This window comes from Mustelus asterias, chromosome 19 (assembly GCF_964213995.1).
Source record: "Mustelus asterias chromosome 19, sMusAst1.hap1.1, whole genome shotgun sequence".
Lineage (NCBI taxonomy): Eukaryota > Metazoa > Chordata > Chondrichthyes > Carcharhiniformes > Triakidae > Mustelus > Mustelus asterias.
Window position 1 is genome coordinate 11,084,122 of NC_135819.1, and position 19,824 is coordinate 11,103,945.

General features: G+C 48.8%; 1 protein-coding gene across 1 annotated transcript in view; it reads right to left on the reverse strand.

Moving 5' to 3' along the window:
- LOC144507597 (uncharacterized) overlaps positions 1–19,824 on the reverse strand; it is a 282,765-nt gene that overhangs the window by 64,471 nt on the left and 198,470 nt on the right. The window contains exons 21-26 of the mRNA XM_078234752.1: positions 19,495–19,548; positions 16,919–17,026; positions 14,457–14,546; positions 11,397–11,450; positions 9,980–10,087; positions 8,832–8,939 (exon numbers count right to left, since the gene is read on the reverse strand). Coding sequence (XP_078090878.1) covers positions 8,832–8,939; positions 9,980–10,087; positions 11,397–11,450; positions 14,457–14,546; positions 16,919–17,026; positions 19,495–19,548 — 522 coding nt within the window. The remainder of the gene's footprint in view (positions 1–8,831; positions 8,940–9,979; positions 10,088–11,396; positions 11,451–14,456; positions 14,547–16,918; positions 17,027–19,494; positions 19,549–19,824) is intronic.

Sequence of the window (19,824 nt, forward strand, 5' to 3'; positions counted from 1 at the left end):
GGGATGTCTTGATGCAATTGTACAGGGTGTTGGTGAGGCCACACCTGGAACATCGTGAACGGTTTTGGTCACCTTATCTGAGGAAGGATGTTCTTGCTCTAGAGGAAGTGTTGAGAAGGTTTACCAGGCTGATTCCGGGGATGGTGGGACTGATGCATGAGAGATTAGAAATCATAGAAACCCTTCAGTGCAGAAGGAGGCCATTCAGCCCATCGAGTCAGCAGTGACAACAATCCCACCCAGGCCTATTCCCGTAACCCCACATATTTACCCCACTAATCCCTCTAGCCTATGCCAGAGGGATTAGCGGGACATTAAGGGGCAATTTAGCATGGACAGTGCACCTAACCCGCACATCTTTGGACTGTGGGAGGAAACCAGAGCACCCGGAGGAAGCCCACGCAGGGAGAACGTGCAGACTCCGCACAGACAGTGTCCCAAGTCGGGAATCGAACCCAGGTCCCTGGAACTGTGAGGCAGCAGTGCTAACCACTGTGCCACCATGCCGCAAAACACGGAGTGATTGAGATGAGTAATATAAACGCCTTTAAGGGGAAGCTAGGAGCCGATTTTGGTTAGGATTGTATTCGCTGGAGTTCAGAAAAATGAGGTGGGGGACCTCATAGAAACCTATAAAATTCTAACAGGGTAGATGCAGGGAGGATGTTCCCGATGGTGGGGGTGTCCAGAACCAGCGGGTCACAGTCTGAGGATACAGGGTAGACCATTTAGGACAGGTGAGGAGAATTTTCTTCACCCAGAGAGTGGTCAGCCCTGGAATTTGTAACCACAGAAAGCAGTTGAGGCCAAAATATTGAATGTTTTCAGGAAAAAGAACTGAGGTGAGGAGAAATTTCTTCACCCAGAGAGTGGAGAATGTGTGGAATTCACTCCCCCAGAATGTAGTTGAGGCCCAGGAGATTTCAAGAAGAAATTAGATATAACTCTTGAGGTGAAAGGGATCAAGGGATATGGGGAGGGAAGGCGGGATCAGGATATTGAATTGGATGATCAGCCATGATCACAATGAATGGCGGAGCAGGCTCGAAGGGCCGAATGGCCTACCCTTGCTCCCATTATCTTTGTATCTATCCTATTAAAACAGTGGAAGGAATAAATACAAGCTCGTGCCTAATAAACCCAATGGGAAGTTGAGGAGGAACTTCTTTGCCCAGAGAACGGGGAGAATGTGGTGGGACTTGCGCCAGATGACAGGTGAGTAACATAGATACCTTTAAGGGGAAGCTAGGTGAGTGGGGGGTGGGAAGGAATAGACGGATATGCTGATGGGGCGCATTGAACAGGGATAGGAGAAGGCTTGCGTGGGGCATGAATGCCAGCATGGGCCGGCTGGGCTGAATGGCCTGTTTCTGTGCCACAAACTCTGTCTAATAAATCGAACACCCACTATCCTGGCGGTGGGGGGAGTCGCATAGCCAAACAATCTGTAATTAGTTTGAGAAAAGCTCGACAGAAGCTCGAACACTAATATTTAATTAAAAGGCATTAAATGGGCTTGGTTAATACTGAGCAGCTGAACCCAGAGGTATTGATTGTGGTCAAGTTAAATTCCATTTTGAAAAACAGGGAAAAGCAAAAACAGAACAGCAGTGTCAGTGAGAGGGCGATGGTTAAAAACGATCATGTCACATATTTGGATCAAAAAGAACCCAGCACTTCACAGCATGTCTGGGGGGAGCAAGATCATCCTCACTTAATAGAAACAACATACAGGATTTTATGGCCTGGTTCATCCTGAAACCGTAAGATCCCCACCCGAGCCCACTTGTGACACTAATGAATAAACTTTAAAGAAACATAATGAATGGTGGGGCAGACTCGTAGGGCCGAATGGCCTACTCCTGCTTCTATTTTCTACGGCTGGAATTTTAACGTCCCGTCCACCTCTGGAATCGGATCAGGCGAGGAGCAGACCGTGGAAAGATCCATTGATTGGATTTGATTTATTATTGTCACATGTATTAACATACAGTGAAACGTATTGTTTCTTTTGTCTGTACAGCGCGCAAGAAACAATACTTTTCACTGTATGTTAATACATGTGACAATAATAAATCAAATCAAATCAATGGGCCTTCCCACGGTCCGCTCCTCGCCTGATCCGATTCCCGTGGCGGGCGGGACGGTAAAATTCCAGCCATAGAAAATAGAAGTAGGCCATTCGGCCCTACGAGTCTGCCCCACCATTCATTGCGTTTCTTTAAAGTTTGTTTATTAGTGTCACAAGTAGGTTTACATTAACACTGCAATGAAGGTACTGTGAAAATCCCCTAGTCGTCACACTCCGGCACCTGTTCGGGTTACACTGAGGGAGAATTTAGCACGGCCAATGCACCCTAACCAGCACGTCTTTCGGACTGTGGGAGGAAACACGGGGAGAATGTGCAAACTCTACGCAGACAGTGGCCCAAGCCCGGAATTGAACCCTGGTCCCTGGCGCTGTGAGGCAGCAGCGCTAACCACTGTGCCACCGGGCTGCTGTATCCCAATACATTTGATAATAAATCAAATTAAATTCTCAAGGGCTATATTTGTTCTTACCGTGCAGTAACTCCATTACACCTCCCGCACACTGGCCAAAGCACAGCCTCAAGGCTGAACCTCTCCCCACTTCCCGACTAGCAAATCAGAGCAATCTGCTGGAATAGTCATTCGGGGGATTGCGGGGGCGGGGGGGTTGCGGGGCGGAGTGTGGGTGTGTGCAAGAGATTGGAACAAACCGGGGCTGTGAAGAACAGTTTGGGAAACAAAGGACCATCCGTGGACAAAAGCCCTGGAATAGTTGAATCTGGAGGTGTGCAAAAACACCAAAGTGACTGATTAACTGAGGCAGGCCATTAACTGTCTGTAAGTGGATGGGAAATCTACTAAATGGATGATAACCGCATACAATCGACGGCAGTAAAACTCGAAGCAGTCGGCTTGGGTCAACATTCACCATTTTCTCTTTCAATCTTCCAAGGCCATGATGTGGAGACGCTGGCGTTGGACTGGAGCAGGCTCAGTAAGAAGTCTCACAACACCAGGATTAAAGTCCAGCAGGTTTATCTGGTAGCACGAGCTTTCGGAGCGCCGCTCCTTCATCAGGTGAGTGGAGAGGTAGGTTTCACAAACACGGCATATATAGACAGAGACACAATTGCAAGCGAATTACAGATTGGAATGTGAAGGATGGTTGGAATGCGAGTCTTTGCAGGTTCCTGTACCTGTAAAGACTTGATTACCTGGAGACTCGCGTTCCAACCATACATCACATTCCAATCTGTAACTATCTTGCAATTGTGTCTGTGTCTATATATGCCGTGTTTGTGAAACCTACCTCTCCACTCACCTGGTGAAGGAGCAGCGCTCCGAAAGCTCGTGATTCCAAATAAACCTGTTGGGCTTTAACCTGGTGTTGTCACGCTTTTTACCGTAATCTTTCAAGGGATGTGGGGAACAGGTGGGGAGGGGGATTTGAGACCAGGGAGAGATCAGCCATGATCTGATCGAATGGCGGAGCAGGATCGAAGGGCTGAATTTGCCTCCTTCTGCTCCTAATTCCAATGTTCCTAACACTTGCTATTCAGCCCGAATTTCCCATCTGAAGGGCGCACACGTTTGGTGTTTAGATTTTCACTTGGGCACCCAGTCAGCCAATCGACTAAGAACCCCACTTCCAGCCGTAGGTTTTTCCCAAAGTTAAAACGATGAAGATTCGGACGGACTGACCAAACATGGTCAAAGTTTGTTCAGCAGCGCGACCACAAATTAAATCGCCGGCCCCCTGGACTTCTGAAGCCGAGAGCTGGCCTCCGGGGCTGTGTTCCCTCTGTTGGCCATGTTTGTAACTGCAGAATGGGTCAAGCCAACACATGAATTAGTGCGTGTCGACGCAGGAATACATGGGCAATAACGTGTGGGCTTACCCAGCGAGTCTAACCAGGAAACAGTCATTCTAACTTTCAAAGAGTTTTTTTTCCTTTCCTTTTGATCATCAAGATGAAGACAGGTAGAAAAATAAAGGATTTGATTTGTTATTGTCACATGTACAGGGATAAAGTGAAAAATATTGTTTCTTGCGCGCTATACAGAGCATACCGTTCATAGAGAAGGAAAGGAGAGAGTGCAGAATGTAGTGTTACAGTCATAGCTAGGGCGTAGAGAAAGATCAACTTAATGCGAGGCAGGTCCATTCAAAAGTCTGAAGGCAGCAGGGAAGAAGCTGTTCTCGAGTCGGTTGGAACGTGACCTCAGACCTTTGTACCTTTTTCCCGACGGAAGAAGGTAGAAGAGAGAATGTCCGGGGTGCGTGGGGTCCTTAATTATGCTGGCTGCTTTTCCAAGGCAGCGGGAAGTGTAGACAGTGTCAATGGATGGGAGGCTGGTTTGAGTGATGGACTTGGGTTCGTTCACAACCCTTTGTAGTTCCTTGTGTCTTGGTCAGAGCAGGAGCCATACCAAGCTGTGATACAACCAGAAAGAATGTTTTCTATGGTGCATCTGTAAAAGTTGGTGAGAGTTGTAGCTGACATGCCAAATTTCCTTAGTCTTCTGAGAAAGTAGAGGCGTTGGTGGGGCTTTCTTAACTATAGTGTCGGCATGGGGGGACCAGGACAGGTTGTTGGTGATCTGGACACCTAGAAAGCTCTCGACCCTTTCTAGGTAGCTTGGCCAGGAAATGAAATCAAATTCCTCCTGGCAGTTTTATGTCTGATGATCCAGGAAGGGCTGGTAATACACTTGCAGACAGGACTGGCAGGCAGTGTAGGATCAGACAGCCAGCACATAAGGTGGGCAGCAGCCCTGAATGTTCTTACAAAGCCGTCAAGTTGAACACGTGTTAGTGCAGAGAGAGGCATATTGTTTCTGGTCTCTCAGTAACAACTGGCTCCAGTCAAGCAGGCTCGGAGTTTAACCCGCATCGCAACATCCAGCTGTTCCACCGGAGAAACTTTGCCTTCGCGTTGCGACGATGGCTCAAAATGAAACGGAAGCTGTCCCCAGACTGAGGGCGGGGAGAGGAGAGAAGGATGGAGAGAGGGAAGGACAGAAGTGGGAGAGAGAAGAGAGAGAGTCAGAGATAGAGAGAAGCTCACACCGCTAACACATAAGAACCAGGAGCAGGAGTAGGCTATCTGGCCCCTCAAGCCTGTTCCGCCATTCAATAAGATCATGGCTGATCTTTTCATGGACTCAGCTCCACTTACCCGCCCGCTCACCATAACCCTTAATTCCTTCACTGTTCAAAAATCTATCTATTCTTGCCTTTAAAACATTCAATGAGGTAGCCTCGACTGCTTCACTGGACATCAGTCTGGATTTTCCAGTCCCGCCCATTGCTGGAGTTGCCCACTCCCACTGAAAGTCAGTGATTTTTTTGTCTGGGGCTCTGACGGCAGATCCCAACACAGTTGGGACATTATGCAATCATCATAGAATCCTACAGTGCACCCCTACAGAGTCTGCACCGACCACAATCCCACCCAGGCCCTATCCCCATACATTTACCCTAGCTAGTCCCCCTGATCCTAAGGGGCAATTTATCATGGTCAATCCACCTAACCCGTCCATCTTTCGGACTGTGGGAGGAAACCGGAGCACCCGGAGGAAACCCACGCAGACACGGGGAGAACGTGCAGACTCTGCACAGACAGTGACCCAAGCCGGGAATCGAACCCTGGTCTTGGCAGTGTGAGGCAGCGGTGCTAACCCACTGTGCTGCCCCCGAAACATCTCAAACTGCTTGAGGCAATGGCTTTGGAGTGACTTGTGGGAGGGGCGAGAGAGCAAATGCGGCATTTGTCTGAAAATGGCTAGACACTTTAACGTCCCGCACACACCATTTGATCTGGAGAACAAGGTAGCTATCTCACACTCCCTCTTTCTCTCTCAATGATGCACTGACGTGTTAGCATAGATTAGATGTTCAAGTTATGGAACAGGCTTTCAACACATAGAGGAGGAACTCACCAAAAAAATTCGAAGTGCGGAACAAGCATGAAAACGGGGGAGTTTCAGACTTTTTTTTAAAGAGAAAAAAGTCAAATCTTGTGACAGTTAGAAAAAAAAGCAGCAAAGTGTGATTCTCGCCAGTAGGGGGAGTGGACAGTCTATTCGCGCCAGGAAGCCGGCTGCTGACTGCTAGAGGGCGCTACTGGGCATGCGCCCTGATCTCCCAGAGCACTGGGTCAAGTGTACACAATGCACTGGGAGATTGTCACTCACCCACCACCCCCAAGACATCGCCTCCCCGACCTCCCCACCGCGATCACGGCGGACTGCCTCCAGAGCTCGCTAATAATATTCAAATGAGGATTTAAATATTCAAATCAGCGAGGCTGATTATGATGGCAAATCGGGGGCCGGGAAGATCGAGAGGCGCGAGAAATCAGACGCAAACTCAGTTTGTCGCCTCTCTCGCAATCTTACCACGCTGATCGACCGACGTGACAAGCCGGTAAGACCACCCCCCACAGAGTTTAGACCATGTTAAGAATATTCCGCGTTGACGGCCGTGACAATTCGGTGGAGGTGAAAAGGTATCGATAGTCATAGAATCATAGAAACCCTACAATGCAGAAGGAGGCCATTCGGCCCATCGAGTCTGCACCGACCACAATCCCACCCAGGCCCTACCCCCATATCCCTACATATTTACCTGCTAATCCCTCTAATTTACGCATCTCAGGACTCTTAAGGGGCAATTTTTTAGCATGGCCAATCAACCTATCCCGCACATCTTTGGAGTGTGGGAGGAAACCGGAGCACCCGGAGGAAACCCACGCAGACACGGGGAGAATGTGCAAACTCCACACAGACAGTGACCCAAGCCAGGAATCGAACCCAGGTCCCTGGAGCTGTGAAGCAACAGTGCTAACCACTGTGCCACCGTGCCGCCCTGTGGAAGTGAAAAGTGTTTGTCACCGTTTTGAGAGATCCGAGTTTGCTCGCTATTTCACGGCGGGGAAAGTCGTCCCCACACAATCGGATGGAAAGGGATTATGGGAAAGCTGCGGAACACGATGAACATTTTAGCAGGCCTCAGAGAAAACAAACCTCTCGTACAGAGTGTTTCGGAAGAGGATTTATCGGAGCAGGTTCTTAGGTTTCCCGCTAATAAATCACACGCTTATGTCTGTTGTCCGTCCTGGAAAAGGTCGCTTGCTGGAAACCAGGGGCTTATAGCTTGAGGGGGCGCCACTCTGCATCAGGCATGGCTGACCAGGAGTCTCTCCCGCTCTCGCCTCCTGCCTGTAGTAAGCGCGCTCGCCCCTTTAAGGGGCATGTGACAGAAAGGTCACCTTAAAGGGGCCAGCTACTGCACTGACATAGCATGTTGAAAATACTTGCATAGATACATAGAATCCCGACAGTGCAGAAGGAGTCCATTCGGCCCATCCAGTCTGCACTGACAACAATCCCACCCAGGCCCTATCCCCATAACCCCATGCATTTACCCTCTTAGCTCCCCTGACACTAAGGGGCAATTTAGCAATGGCCAATCCACCTAAATTGCACATCTTTGGAGTGTGGGAGGAAACCGGAGCAGCCGGAGGAAACCCACGCAGACATGGGGAGAACGTGCAAACTCCCGCACAGACAGTGACCCGAGCCGGGAATCGAACCTGGGTCCCCGGCGCTGTGAGGCGGCAGTGCTAACCCACTGTGCCACCCGAGTTATGAATGTAGCTTCTGTGGCTGCCCTGTCCTCCAGTGGGACTCGAACCTGGGGCTCTCTGGCTCAGAGATAGTGACGCTACTCGCTGTGCCACTGGACATCCTCCATTACCGCTGAACAACACTCCATTCAAACACGTTGTTCAAATTCCATCAGTGAGCAGACGTAGAATTAAAAATCTCAAACAAAGACAAACTCAAGATCCTTACCCGGTCTGGCCTACATGTGACGATGTGGAGATGCCGGCGTTGGACTGGGGTAAACACAGTAAGAAGTTTAACAACACCAGGTTAAAGTCCAACAGGTTTATTTGGTAGCAAAAGCCACACAAGCTTTCGGAGCTGCAAGCCCCTTCTTCAGGTGAGTGGGAATTCTGTTCACAAACAGAGCATATAAAGACACAAACTCAATTTACAGAATAATGGTTGGAATGCGAATACTTACAGCTAATCAAGTCTTTAAGAAACAAAACAGCATGAGTATTAGGTGTATTGTCTGGAGACAATACACATCTTTTTAGCCTGTCTTGATGCTCTCTCCACTCATGCTGTTTTGTTTCTTAAAGACTTGATTAGTTGTAAGTATTCGCATTCCAACCATTATTCATGTAAATTGAGTTTGTGTCTTTATATGCTCTGTTTGTGAACAGAATTCCCACTCACCTGAAGAAGGGGCTTGCAGCTCCGAAAGCTTGTGTGGCTTTTGCTACCAAATAAACCTGTTGGACTTTAACCTGATGTTGTTAAACTTCTTACTACATGTGACTCCAGAGCCACAGCAATGTGGTTGACTCCCAACTGCCCTCCACGGGCAACTAGGGATGGGCAATAAATGTTGGCCCAGCCAGCGACGCCCATGTCCCACGAATGAATAAAAACAATCTGCATATTAAAGATGTGGTATACCACATAAATAATTCAACACTCCATGGGCATAGGAATAATGTGAACATATGAGGACAAGCCACTCGACTACATTCCCCTGGATGGTCCGTTACTGGCACTAAGGCATTCCCAGGGCCAACAGATTTCCTCTTGCGTGCTACCAAACACGGCAAAATCTTCAGTTCCGACACCCCCCCCCCCAAAGTGAGCAAGGATGTACCTGGGTGGTTTGACTTGGATTGTGTACCAAAGTAAATTCTGCTTACCTTGTCCCCATCGTCTCCCGGAGGGCCTGACGAACCAGTGGGGCCTGGCAAGCCCATGGGACCCTGGATCCCATCGTCGCCTGCAGGGCCCAAGAGGCCTTTGTCACCCTAGAGGTGAAAGAAGACAAGCAGTCCATGAAAGATCTGTTCAGCCTTATATCCAGTGCTTACAAACATTGTCCAGGGCGGCACAGTGGTTAGCACTGCTGCCTCGTGGCGCCAGGGACCCGGGTTCAATTCCCGACTTCTGTGACTTGTGTGGCTGTGTGGGGTTTGCATGTTTTCCGTGTCTGTGTGTATTTCCTCTGGGTCTGCAGTTTCCTCCCACAGTCCAGGTTAGGTGGATTGGCCATGCTAAATTGTTCCTTAGTGTCCAAAGATGTGCAGGTTAGGTGAATTGGCCATGCTAAATTGCTCCTTAGTGTCCAAAGATGTGCAGGTTAGGGGGATTGGCCATGCTAAATTGCCCCTTTGTGTCAGGGGATTTAGCAGGGTAAATACGTGGGGTTGTAGGGATAGGGCCTGATGGAATTGTTGTCGATGCAGACTCGATGGGCCGAATAGTCTCCTTCTGTGGCCAATGTAAAAAAGACCTTAACTGGGGCCAATGAAAAGAATGGAAATGTCTTAATAACAAGTTCACATCTTGAACCCATTTAGCAAGGGTCAGATTGGGAAGAAGAAATAAGGAGGGGGTGTGATTCTCCCAGCCTGACCCACTAATGTTTTAGCACGTCGGACTGGAAGAAGCGCATGTGCCCCGATTTGCGGGATTTGCGCAGGCGTTCCCGACACACGCGTATCTCCCCGCGATGGATATCCGGCCCGATCCAGAAACCGGCGGGAACAGCAGGCAAGTCATTTTAATCTGATTTGAATGTAATTTAAATGTCATTATCAGGTCCGGGATTGAATTGTGGCCTCTGCATTGCACAGAGTGTGGGAGATGCGAGTCTGAACTCCCACTGAAAAAACAATCGTGACTTCCACCAGTTTTCCCACGAATTCAGAACTTTCTTAGGAGAATCGCCACCAAGATGTCCAAGATGCATTCCCACCCACCCCTTCCACTCCATTGCCAACACAACAGGAAGTATCCAGTGTCCACCGGGATTGGTTTGGTGCAAGAAGCAGACCGTTAAACTTACCACAGCTCCTTTCTCTCCGATGGGGCCGAGGGGTCCTGGACTCCCAGGCCGGCCTGGCAGGCCAATGGCACCAACCGGACCATTCGGCCCACGTTCTCCTGTCGACCCCTGCGCAAAGACAGCGAAAGGTTAGGTCATCCAATGCTGCTGGAGGCTCCCGTCCAATGGGGCTGGCTTTACTCCCAACCCCTCCCCTTCCCCCACAAATAACCAGGTCAATAGCCGAGTCTTGGGATGTAAATTTCTGCCGGCCGTCGGGTAGATTGGCCAGTGAGGTACCGGAAAGACACGTTGAAGAAAACTCATGGGACTTACAAACATCGGAATTCGGAGCAGAAAGAGACAATTCCATCCCATGATGCTCCTCTCTGACATTCAGGGTGATAGCGGAGCTGTCTCCCAATCCCGTTAACCCCCGTGGCACCATGTACGAGGCAAAATCTCTCAAAATCAGAATTGAACTGAACTCTGTGAGAGGAAGTCCCCACACTTTGACCACTTGGAACTGAGAAGCATCTTGCAACTTTCTCTCCTCTTGGTCTGGCTCCATTTTAAGGTCGCCTCGTCTTGAGACAATCTGCTCCCCCCCCCGCCCCACCAACCCTGCCCCCTCCCCCGCTACACCCGGAACCAGCAGGAAAGATTTCTGGCTAATAAACCTCAACTCTAATGGGCGGCACAGTGGTTAGCACTGCTGTCTCACAGCGCCAGGGACCTGGGTTCGATTCCCGGCTTGGGTCACTGTCTGTGCGAAGTCTGCACATTCTCCCCGTGTCTGCGTGGGTTTCCTCCGGGAGCTCCGGTTTCCTCACTCAATCCGAAAGACGTGCTGGTTAGGGTGCATTGGCCGTGCTAAATTCTCCCTCAGTGTTACCCGAACAGGCGCCGGAGTGTGGTGACAAGGGGATTTTCACAGTTACTCCATTACAGTGTTAATGTAAGCCGACTTGTGACACTAATAAATAAACTTTAAACTTATATAGTTCAGGAAAGTGACGGCCATTTTGCGCAATCTATCTTCATAATCTAAGCATTGCAGCCATAGTAATGCACTGTTTATTTATTTATCGGTGTCACAAGTCGGCTTACATTAACACTGCAATGAAGTTACCGTGAAAATCCCCTAGTCGCCCACACTCCGGTGCCTGTTGGGGTACACGGAGGGAGAATTTAGCATGGCCAATGCACCCTAACCAGCACGTCTTTCAGACTGTGGGAGGAAACAGGCGCAACGCAGACACGGGGAACCTGTGCTGCATTCCTTCCACAGGCAGCTAATCCCAAGCTTTGGTCGTTTACGGAGAGGAAAAGGTTAATCCGAGTTGACTCGGAAACAGTGCCACCAGGGATTGGTGGTAGTCGGTCTCTAAAGAGGACAGCATGATGAGATACGGTTTGGAGATGGATTCTCACTCACCGTTGGACCCGGTGGACCCATTGGCCCTTCCGCCCCTTTCAATCCAGGAGGACCCTGCAGGACAGGAAGAATGAAGGAGTTAACAATGCATCTTAGGAAACAAATCAGAAAAAAAACATTCCAAAATCAAAGAATGGAGTGAAAAGTATTGTTTCTTGCGCGCTATACCGTTCATAGAGAAGGAAAGGTGGGGGTGCAGAATGCAGTGTTACAATCATTGCTAGGGTGTAGAGAGTTGCAGTCCTCTCCTTTCATTCTCTATGAACGGTATGCTTTGTCTGTATAACGTGCAAGAAACAATACTTTTCACTGTCCCAATACATGTGACAATAATAAATCAAATCAAAAGTTTGAAAGTGACATGATAAGGATGTCAACATTGACCAGAAACTCAACTCAACTTGCCACATAAACACAGTGGCTCCAAGAGTAGGTCAGAGGCTCGGAATATTGCAGCAAGTAACTCACCTCCTGACTCCCCAAAGCCTGTCCACCATCTACAAGGCACAAGTCAGGAGTGTGATGGAACACTCCCCACTTGCCTGGATGGGTGCAGCTCCAACAACACTCAAGAAGCTCGACACCATCCAGGACAAAGCAGCCCCGCTTGATTGGCACCACATCCACAAACATTCACTCCCTCCACCACCTACGCTCAGTAGCAGCAGTGTGTACTATCTACAAGATGCACTGCAGCAATTCACCAAAGATCCTTAGACAGCACCTTCCAAACCCACGACCACTTCCATCTAAATCCTGGAATTCCCTCCCTAACGGCATTGTGGGTCAACCCACAGCACGTGGAGTGTGGGAGGAAACCGGAGCACCCGGAGGAAACCCACACAGACACGGGGGAGAACATGCAGACTCCGCACAGACAGTGACCCAAGCCAGGAATCGAACCCGGGTCCCTGGCGCAGTGAGGCAGCAGTGCTAACCACTGTGCCACTCTTACAGGAAATACAATAGGGACATTCAAATTCACGAGAGGTTTTGATATCTAAAGGAATAAGGAGAAGGGTGGAATTTTTAATTGCCAAAAAAAGAAAGAGATGACAGGAGATTTTTACTGAGTGAGTTCTGATCTGGAAGGCGCTGTCTAAATGGGAGATGGAAGCTGATTAAATAATAACATTCAAGAGGGAATTGGATAAATACTTGAAGCGGGCCGATATAGCATGTGAGGCCTTGGGGAAAGGGCAGGGAGGATTCGAGTTAATTGGGTAGCTCTTTCAAACCTCCACATGGCATGATGGGCTGATTAGCCTCCTTCTGACCCACTGGATTCTATTCAGCCAAGCAAAATAGTCAGATTGGAGACCCAACGCATGTTTGAAACTTCTCCTCACGCCCTGCAATTCAATTCGCACAGCTCCAAGCACTGAAAAAGACCGGTTACCTCATTTCCCAAGACGAACCATTCAAAGTAAGGCCACCTAGCACGGGACGCCCACTTCCCGTTCAAAAATACACTTCCTGTTGTTGCAAGTTTTGCTGCCCCTTTTCCTGTCAAGGTTTGCCATTGTAAATAGTCAGGTCAACACTTCCTGTCGGACCTTGCTACCTACCTGTCCCGATACTGAGAGTATACGACACTTTCTGATGCCGATTTATATACAAGGCCGTGCATTCAACGACACCTCGCAAGGCAACGCTACAAGCATTGACCCAATGTCACCCTGAGAACTCACAATCATCTTCTCACCACAGGAACCCACCTCAGCCCTCTGACAGAATTTAAATTCCGGAGAATAAAATCCAGAACTGAAAAGCTCGTCTCAGTAATGGTGACCACAAAACCATCATCAACTGTCGTTCAAACTCATCTGGTTCACTAATGCCCCTTTAGGGAAGGAAATCCGCCATCCTTACCCTACGGGGAGGTGATGGCCTAGTGGTATTATCGCTAGACTATTAACCCAGAAAATCAGCTAATGTTGTGGGGACCCGGGTTCGAATCCCGCCACGGCAGATGGTGGAATTTGAATTCAATAAAAAATATCTGGAATTAAGAATTTACTGATGACCATGAAACCATTGTCGATTGTCAGGAAAAACCCATCTGGTTCACTAACGTCCTTTAGCGGCCCGATTGAAGTCATTAGGGAAGGAAATCTGCTGTCCTTACCTGGTCTGGCCTACATGTGCCTCCAGAGCCACAGCAATGTGATTGACTCTCAACTGCCCTCTGAAATGGTCCAGAAGCCACTCAGTTCAAGGGGCAATTAAGGATGGGCAACAAATACTGGACCCAGCCGGTGACACCCACATCCCAACAAAGAGTTCTGATAAACTCTGAGGTGGCCAATCAGATCCAGGATGACCCCCCACGGCCAAACAAAGATTGGTTTAAACTCGGAAATTATTCTCAATCTGAAATTATTCTCAATCACCGCAACTGACCCAGAAACATGGGTTGCGAGTGGGTTCGAATTTGTTGGACATGACTCGGTCTTTGGGGCCGAGGGCCTCTGACGCTGGATTTGCTCACCGGTGGGTGAGCTTACATGCCAAGCATCACGTTAACATGAACACAAGGAATAGGAGCAGGAGTAGGCCTTATGGCCCCTGCTCGGCCATTCAATAAAAGACCCGATCTTGGCCTCAGTTCCACTTCCCTGCCTGTTCCTCATAATCCTCGACTCCCCTTCCGTTCAAAACTCTGTCTATCTCGGCTTTGAACACAGTCACTCAGCCTCCACTGCTTTCTGTCGTAGAGAATTCCAAAGATTCATGATCCTTGGAGAGGAAACTTCCCCTCATCTCCATCTTAAATGAGTGACCCCTTATCTTAAAACTTGTGCCCACCACCCCCCAAGTTCTAGATTCCCCTGTGAGAGGAAAGGTCATGCACCCAGCCGAGCACCCCCCACCCCGCCAGAATGTCACATTCTTCGGAATGAGTATCGGGCCCAACCTTTCCTCACAAGACAAGCCCTTCACCTCGGGGGTCAGCGCAGTGAACCTTCTCTGAACCACCTGCGATGTGAGTTAACAATCTGAAGCAAAACCCCAAGCTGCCATTTCTCACTTCCCGTCACTCTTTGTGCCAGGGCTTACCGTAGCGCCGGGTAATCCTCGCGTCCCTGCGAATCCCCGGATTCCAGCTGGACCAGGTTTTCCAGGAGAACCAAAGGGACCGGGATCTCCCTGGAAGGAAGAAAGGGAATTAAAATTTCAAAAAATCATTCCTGTTAAAATTTCCAAACATTGTCCCATTAAATTTTCCAAAAATATCCCATTAAAATTCCCTAAACTACTCCATTAAAATTTCCAAAAATATACCATTAAAATTCCCAAAAATATTCCATTAAAATTCCCAAACATATTCCATTAAAATTTCCAAACATAATTCCCATTAAAATTCTCAAAATGTCCCATTAAAATTCCCAAAAGTATTCCATTAAAATTTTCAAAAATTCCCATTAAAATTTCCAAAAATATTCCGTTAAAATTTCCAAAATGACCCATTAAAATTTCCAAAAATATTCCATTAAAATTTCCAAACATAATTCCCATTAAAATTCCCAAAATGTCCCATTAAAATCCCCAACAATAACACCCTTTAATATTCCAAAAAAATCCCATTAAACATCCCATTAAAAATTCCCATCAAGGTGTCCAAAGAATTCACCTTACAATTCCCAAAAAATTCCCCCAAAGCTTCCAAATAATTCCCATTAAAGCTTGCAAACAATTCCCATTAAAATTGCCGGAAATATTTTGGGAGTAAAATTCAATGTGCTTGGATTATTACAAGTGTTCTCTGGGTGCATCAAATGGTGCCTTTACAGGGAACAGACTGAGAGATGTCCCAAGAGTCGTTTCAATTATCTGCGGTGGTGGAGGAAGAGTCAGAGCAGAACTTTCCAGAACACTTCTTGTCTCATTGCCCCCATTGGCTGGTGGCACGAGGACCAGGAGGCGCAGATTTTACACAGAGAAAAAGATGGTGATGTGAGGGAGAACTAATTTAGTCAGAATGTGGTGTTAGAATCATAGAATCACTACAGTGCAGAACGAGGCCATTCGACCCATCGAGTCTGCACCAACAATTTCACCCAGTCCCTATCCCTGTTAATCATCTTAACTCTAAGGGGCAATTTAGCATGTCCAAACAACTCAACCTGCGCATCTTTGGACCGTGGGAGGAAACCGGAGCACCCGGAGGAAACCCACGCAGACACGGGGGAGAACGTGCAAGCTCCACACAGACGGTGACCCGAGCCGGGAATCGAACCCGGGTCCCTGGAGCCGTGAGGCAGCAGTGCTAACCATTGTGCCGCCGTGCCGCACTTCATTCTGGAACGTTCTGGCCATGAGGATGGCTGACCTCAAAAAGAAATGGAGGGAATTTATTTTTGGGAATTTTAATGGGACTTTTTGGGAATATTTATTAGAATGGAGGGGGAAGGATGGGGGGGGGGGGGTAATTGGGACAGATAGTTTCACCCTATTGAGAGTGCCAACACTGATTTGATGGGCTGAATAGCCTTCTTCTGTGCTGCAGTGACTCCATTATTGGTCTGGCATCTTTTTGCCAGGTGGTGACTGGGCAGCAGTGGGGAGGACATGTTCATAATGGCATTCTGGTCATCATGATGTGAGCCAGGCTTAATGTAGCAGGGTGATATTTGTGTGTCCCTAGTCGATAGCAGTGTAGTTCTCCTGCTGTATCCCTGTAGCCATCAGCCCCCCTTCCAAGACCGTCACTGCTAATTAAAGCGAGCGTGGGGATTGGAAAGATTTCCTTGCCACACGCAGCAGAGATTAGAAAAGTCTTCTTAGGATTCCTTAAACTCAAGGCCTCAGCTGGCCGCTCGGCAGAACTCTTGGTTTGACTTTCCGATTCAGTGTTAACCTTTCGAATGTGCAACATTATGGGGCAGCACTGCTGCCTCACAGCGCCAGGGACCCGGGTTCGATTCCCGGCTTGGGTCACTGTCTGTGCGGAGTCTGCACGTTCTCCCCGTGTCTGCGTGGGTTTCCTCCGGGTGCTCCGGCTTCCTCCCGCACTCCGAAGATGTGTGGGTTCGGTTGATTGGCCAATCAAAATTGACCCTAGTTTCGGGGGAATTAGGGGGGTAAATATGTGGGGGTTACGGGGATAAGGTGGGATTGTTGTTGGTGCAGGCTCGATGGGCTGAATGGCCTCCTTCTGTACTGTAGGGATTCTATGATTCAATAGTGGCTCTCTCCAGCTCAACACACTGACTGCTTTGGTTCAGGGAAGCACAGACTGAACAGATCCCAGGTTACGCCCACCAGATTCAGCCAGGGTCACGGTGCGAGTGGTTTCGGTTGACCTGATCTCAAGCAGACAGGGAGCATTGTGAAGACACAGAGGAGGAGTGTTGGGGGAAACAAGAGTCCAGCTCCATGGAACGCGAGAGGATTTGCTCAGCATACCACCCCTGGCCAAGCTGGGAAAACATCCTTGAGAATCTGGTTTGCCCCATTTTCCAGAGTACCAACTGGGACCAATGGGATCCGAGAGCCCAAGGCATCTGCAGTGAACCTACCTTAGCCCCTTCCTTCCCAGCGGTCCCTGGGATTCCTTGTTCACCTGGAGGACCTGGAGCGCCAGGATGTCCACGCTCCCCCATGGGTCCACTGTCACCGGCAGAACCCTAGTAGATGAAGGAGGAACCACCTGTATTAATACAGAGTGTTCAACATCGCAAAGCGCTTTACACCCAATGATATACACGTGGTAAAAGCACAATACTGCAGGTGCTGGAATTTCAAACAAAAACAGAATATGCTGGAAAATCTCAGCAGGTCTGGCAGCATCTGTGGAGAGGAAACAGAGCCATCGGGAATCTTGTGCAAAAAGTTCTAATTGCTGAACGAGCAAGAAAACGGGAGAGTTTCAGACTTGTTTTTTGGACAAGTTTAAAAAAGCAATCTTATGACACTTAGTCAAAAGAAAGAACAAGGATGTGATTCTCGCCAGTAGGGGGGGTGGGGCGGAGCCTAATCTCACTGAGGAACCGGCTGCTGAGCTTTAGGGGAGCCATTGCGCAGGTGCCCAGATCTCCCAGAGTACCGGAGATCTTCTGTGCCTGCCTCTGGCGCCCCCACCACAGACATCAGGACCCGCTGCCGATCACTCCCTGTGCCAGCCCCCTTCCACCTCTCCCCAATCACATTGTCCCTCCCTCCCTCCCTCCCCCACCCCCCCAACTAGTAAAATTAAAGTTTATTTATTAGTGTCACAAGTAGGCTTACATTAACACTGCAATGAGGTTACGGTGAAAATCCCCTAGTCGCCACACTCCGGCGCCTGTTCGGGTTACACTGAGGGAGAATTTAGCACGGCCAATGCATCCTAACCAGCACGTCTTTCAGACTGTGGGAGGAAACCAGAGCACCCGGAGGAAACCCACGCAGACACGGGGGAGAACGTACAGACTCCGCACAGACTGCGACCCAAGCCGGGAATCGAACCCAGGTCTCTGGCGCCGTGAGGCAGCAGTGCTAACCACTGTGCCACTGTGCCGCCCCAAAGGGGAGAACACATACCAACCAACTCAAGAACAGCTTCTTTGCAGTCAGATTTTGAATGGACCCAGCTTATATAAAGTTGACCTTTCTCTACACCCTAGCTATGACTGTAACACTACATTCTGCACTCTCTCCTTTCCTACTCCCCTATGTACTCTGTGAACGGATCTGGCAGCATCTGTAAGGAGAGAAAAGAGTTTCGAGTCCAGATGACCCTTTGTCAAAGCTAAAAGGCACAGAAAGTGAGACCCCTTTGTTTTCAATTTATTTAATTTTTAACCGTCCTCTACCTTTTATTTCTTTCTTGTCATAGAATCATAGAAACCCTACAGTACAGAAAGAGGCCATTCGGCCCATCGAGTCTGCACCGACCACAATCCCACCCAGGTCCTCCCCCCATATCCCTACATATTTACCCACTAATCCCTCTAACCTACGCATCGCATGACACTAAGGGCAATTTTTTTTTAGCATGGCCAATCAACCTTCATCAGGTTTTTTTTCCCCCCCACTCTTTTACCCCCCTTTCCTTATCTTTTCTTCCCCTTTCCCCCCTTTTTCTCAATTTTACCTCTCTCCCACCCACCTCTCCCCAAATCTTCCCCTCGGATTTCAGCTTCACTGCCGTTTGGCCATTCACACACTCTATTCTCTCTGTAGGCTGCCATTAGCAGCCTTTCCCCTGGTTTCTGTGGCTATGACTCATCTTTCATTCCCTCCCCCTGCAGTATAAATATCTCCCACTTTCTGTGCTTTTTAGCTTTGACAAAGGGTCGTCTGGAGTCGAAACGTCAGCTCCTTTCTCTCCTTACAGATGCTGCCAGACCTGCTGAGATTTTCCAGCATTTTCCCTTTTGGTTTCAGATTCCAGCATCTGCAGTAATTTGCTTTTACTCTATGAACAGTATGCTTTGTCTGTATAGCGCGCAAGAAACAATACTTTTCACTGTATCCCGATACAAGTGACAATAATAAATCAAATCAAATCAGCTTAACACCCCCATTTTGGTACAAGACCCTTCCATTCTATAGATGATGAACAGTGATGTGGAGATGCTGGCGTTGGACTGGGGTGGGCACAGTAAGAAGTCTCACAACACCGGGTTAAAGTCCAACAGGTTTATTTGGTAGCACAAGCTTTCGGAGCGCTGCTCCTTCACCAGGTGAGCGACATTCACCTGATGAAGGAGCAGCGCTTCGAAAGCTCGTGTTACCAAATAAGCCTGTTGGACTTCAACCTGGTGTTGTGAGACTTCTTACGATGATGTACAGTAGCTATTAAGCATTTCTTCTGAGCGTGACAACCTTCTATTAATACAGGATGCAGAGTTGAAGAGGATTGTTCCTTGCTTCTGTGTCATGCCAATTCAAGAGTGAGTCCAAAAGTTAGCGGGTGGGAGTTTAACTCATTGAACATCCCTCTCCCGTGCCCCCAGTCCCCCATCCCGCCCTCCAAGCTAACCCCTCCCAGCAGAATTAACTTATCCACTCCCCCCCCAAAAAAAAATCAATCGCCATCACTGCCATTCTGATTATCTCTGCTGGAATTCTCCATATGTTTCAGGAGCGCCAAAGTGTCTGCCAAGCTTACCTGAGGACCGACAACTCCTGGTGGGCCGGGAAGTCCGGTCTTGCCTTGGAAACCCTGCGGAGTGAAGGAGAAATTGAGCGAATGTGAAGCGAGCGCAAGTACGGGCTGAGATTGATCCCTGGAATGGCGGGATTGTCCGGTGAGGAGACTGGGTCTCTGTTCTCCAGAGTTTGGAAGGACGAGAGGTGACCTCATTAAGACATACATAACTCTTACGGACTCGACAGGGTAGACGTGGGAGGGATTTTGAGCAGGTTCGAGAACCAGGAGGCCACAGTCTCAGGAAGAGGAGTAGGCCATTTACGACTGAGGTGAGGAGCAATTTCGTCA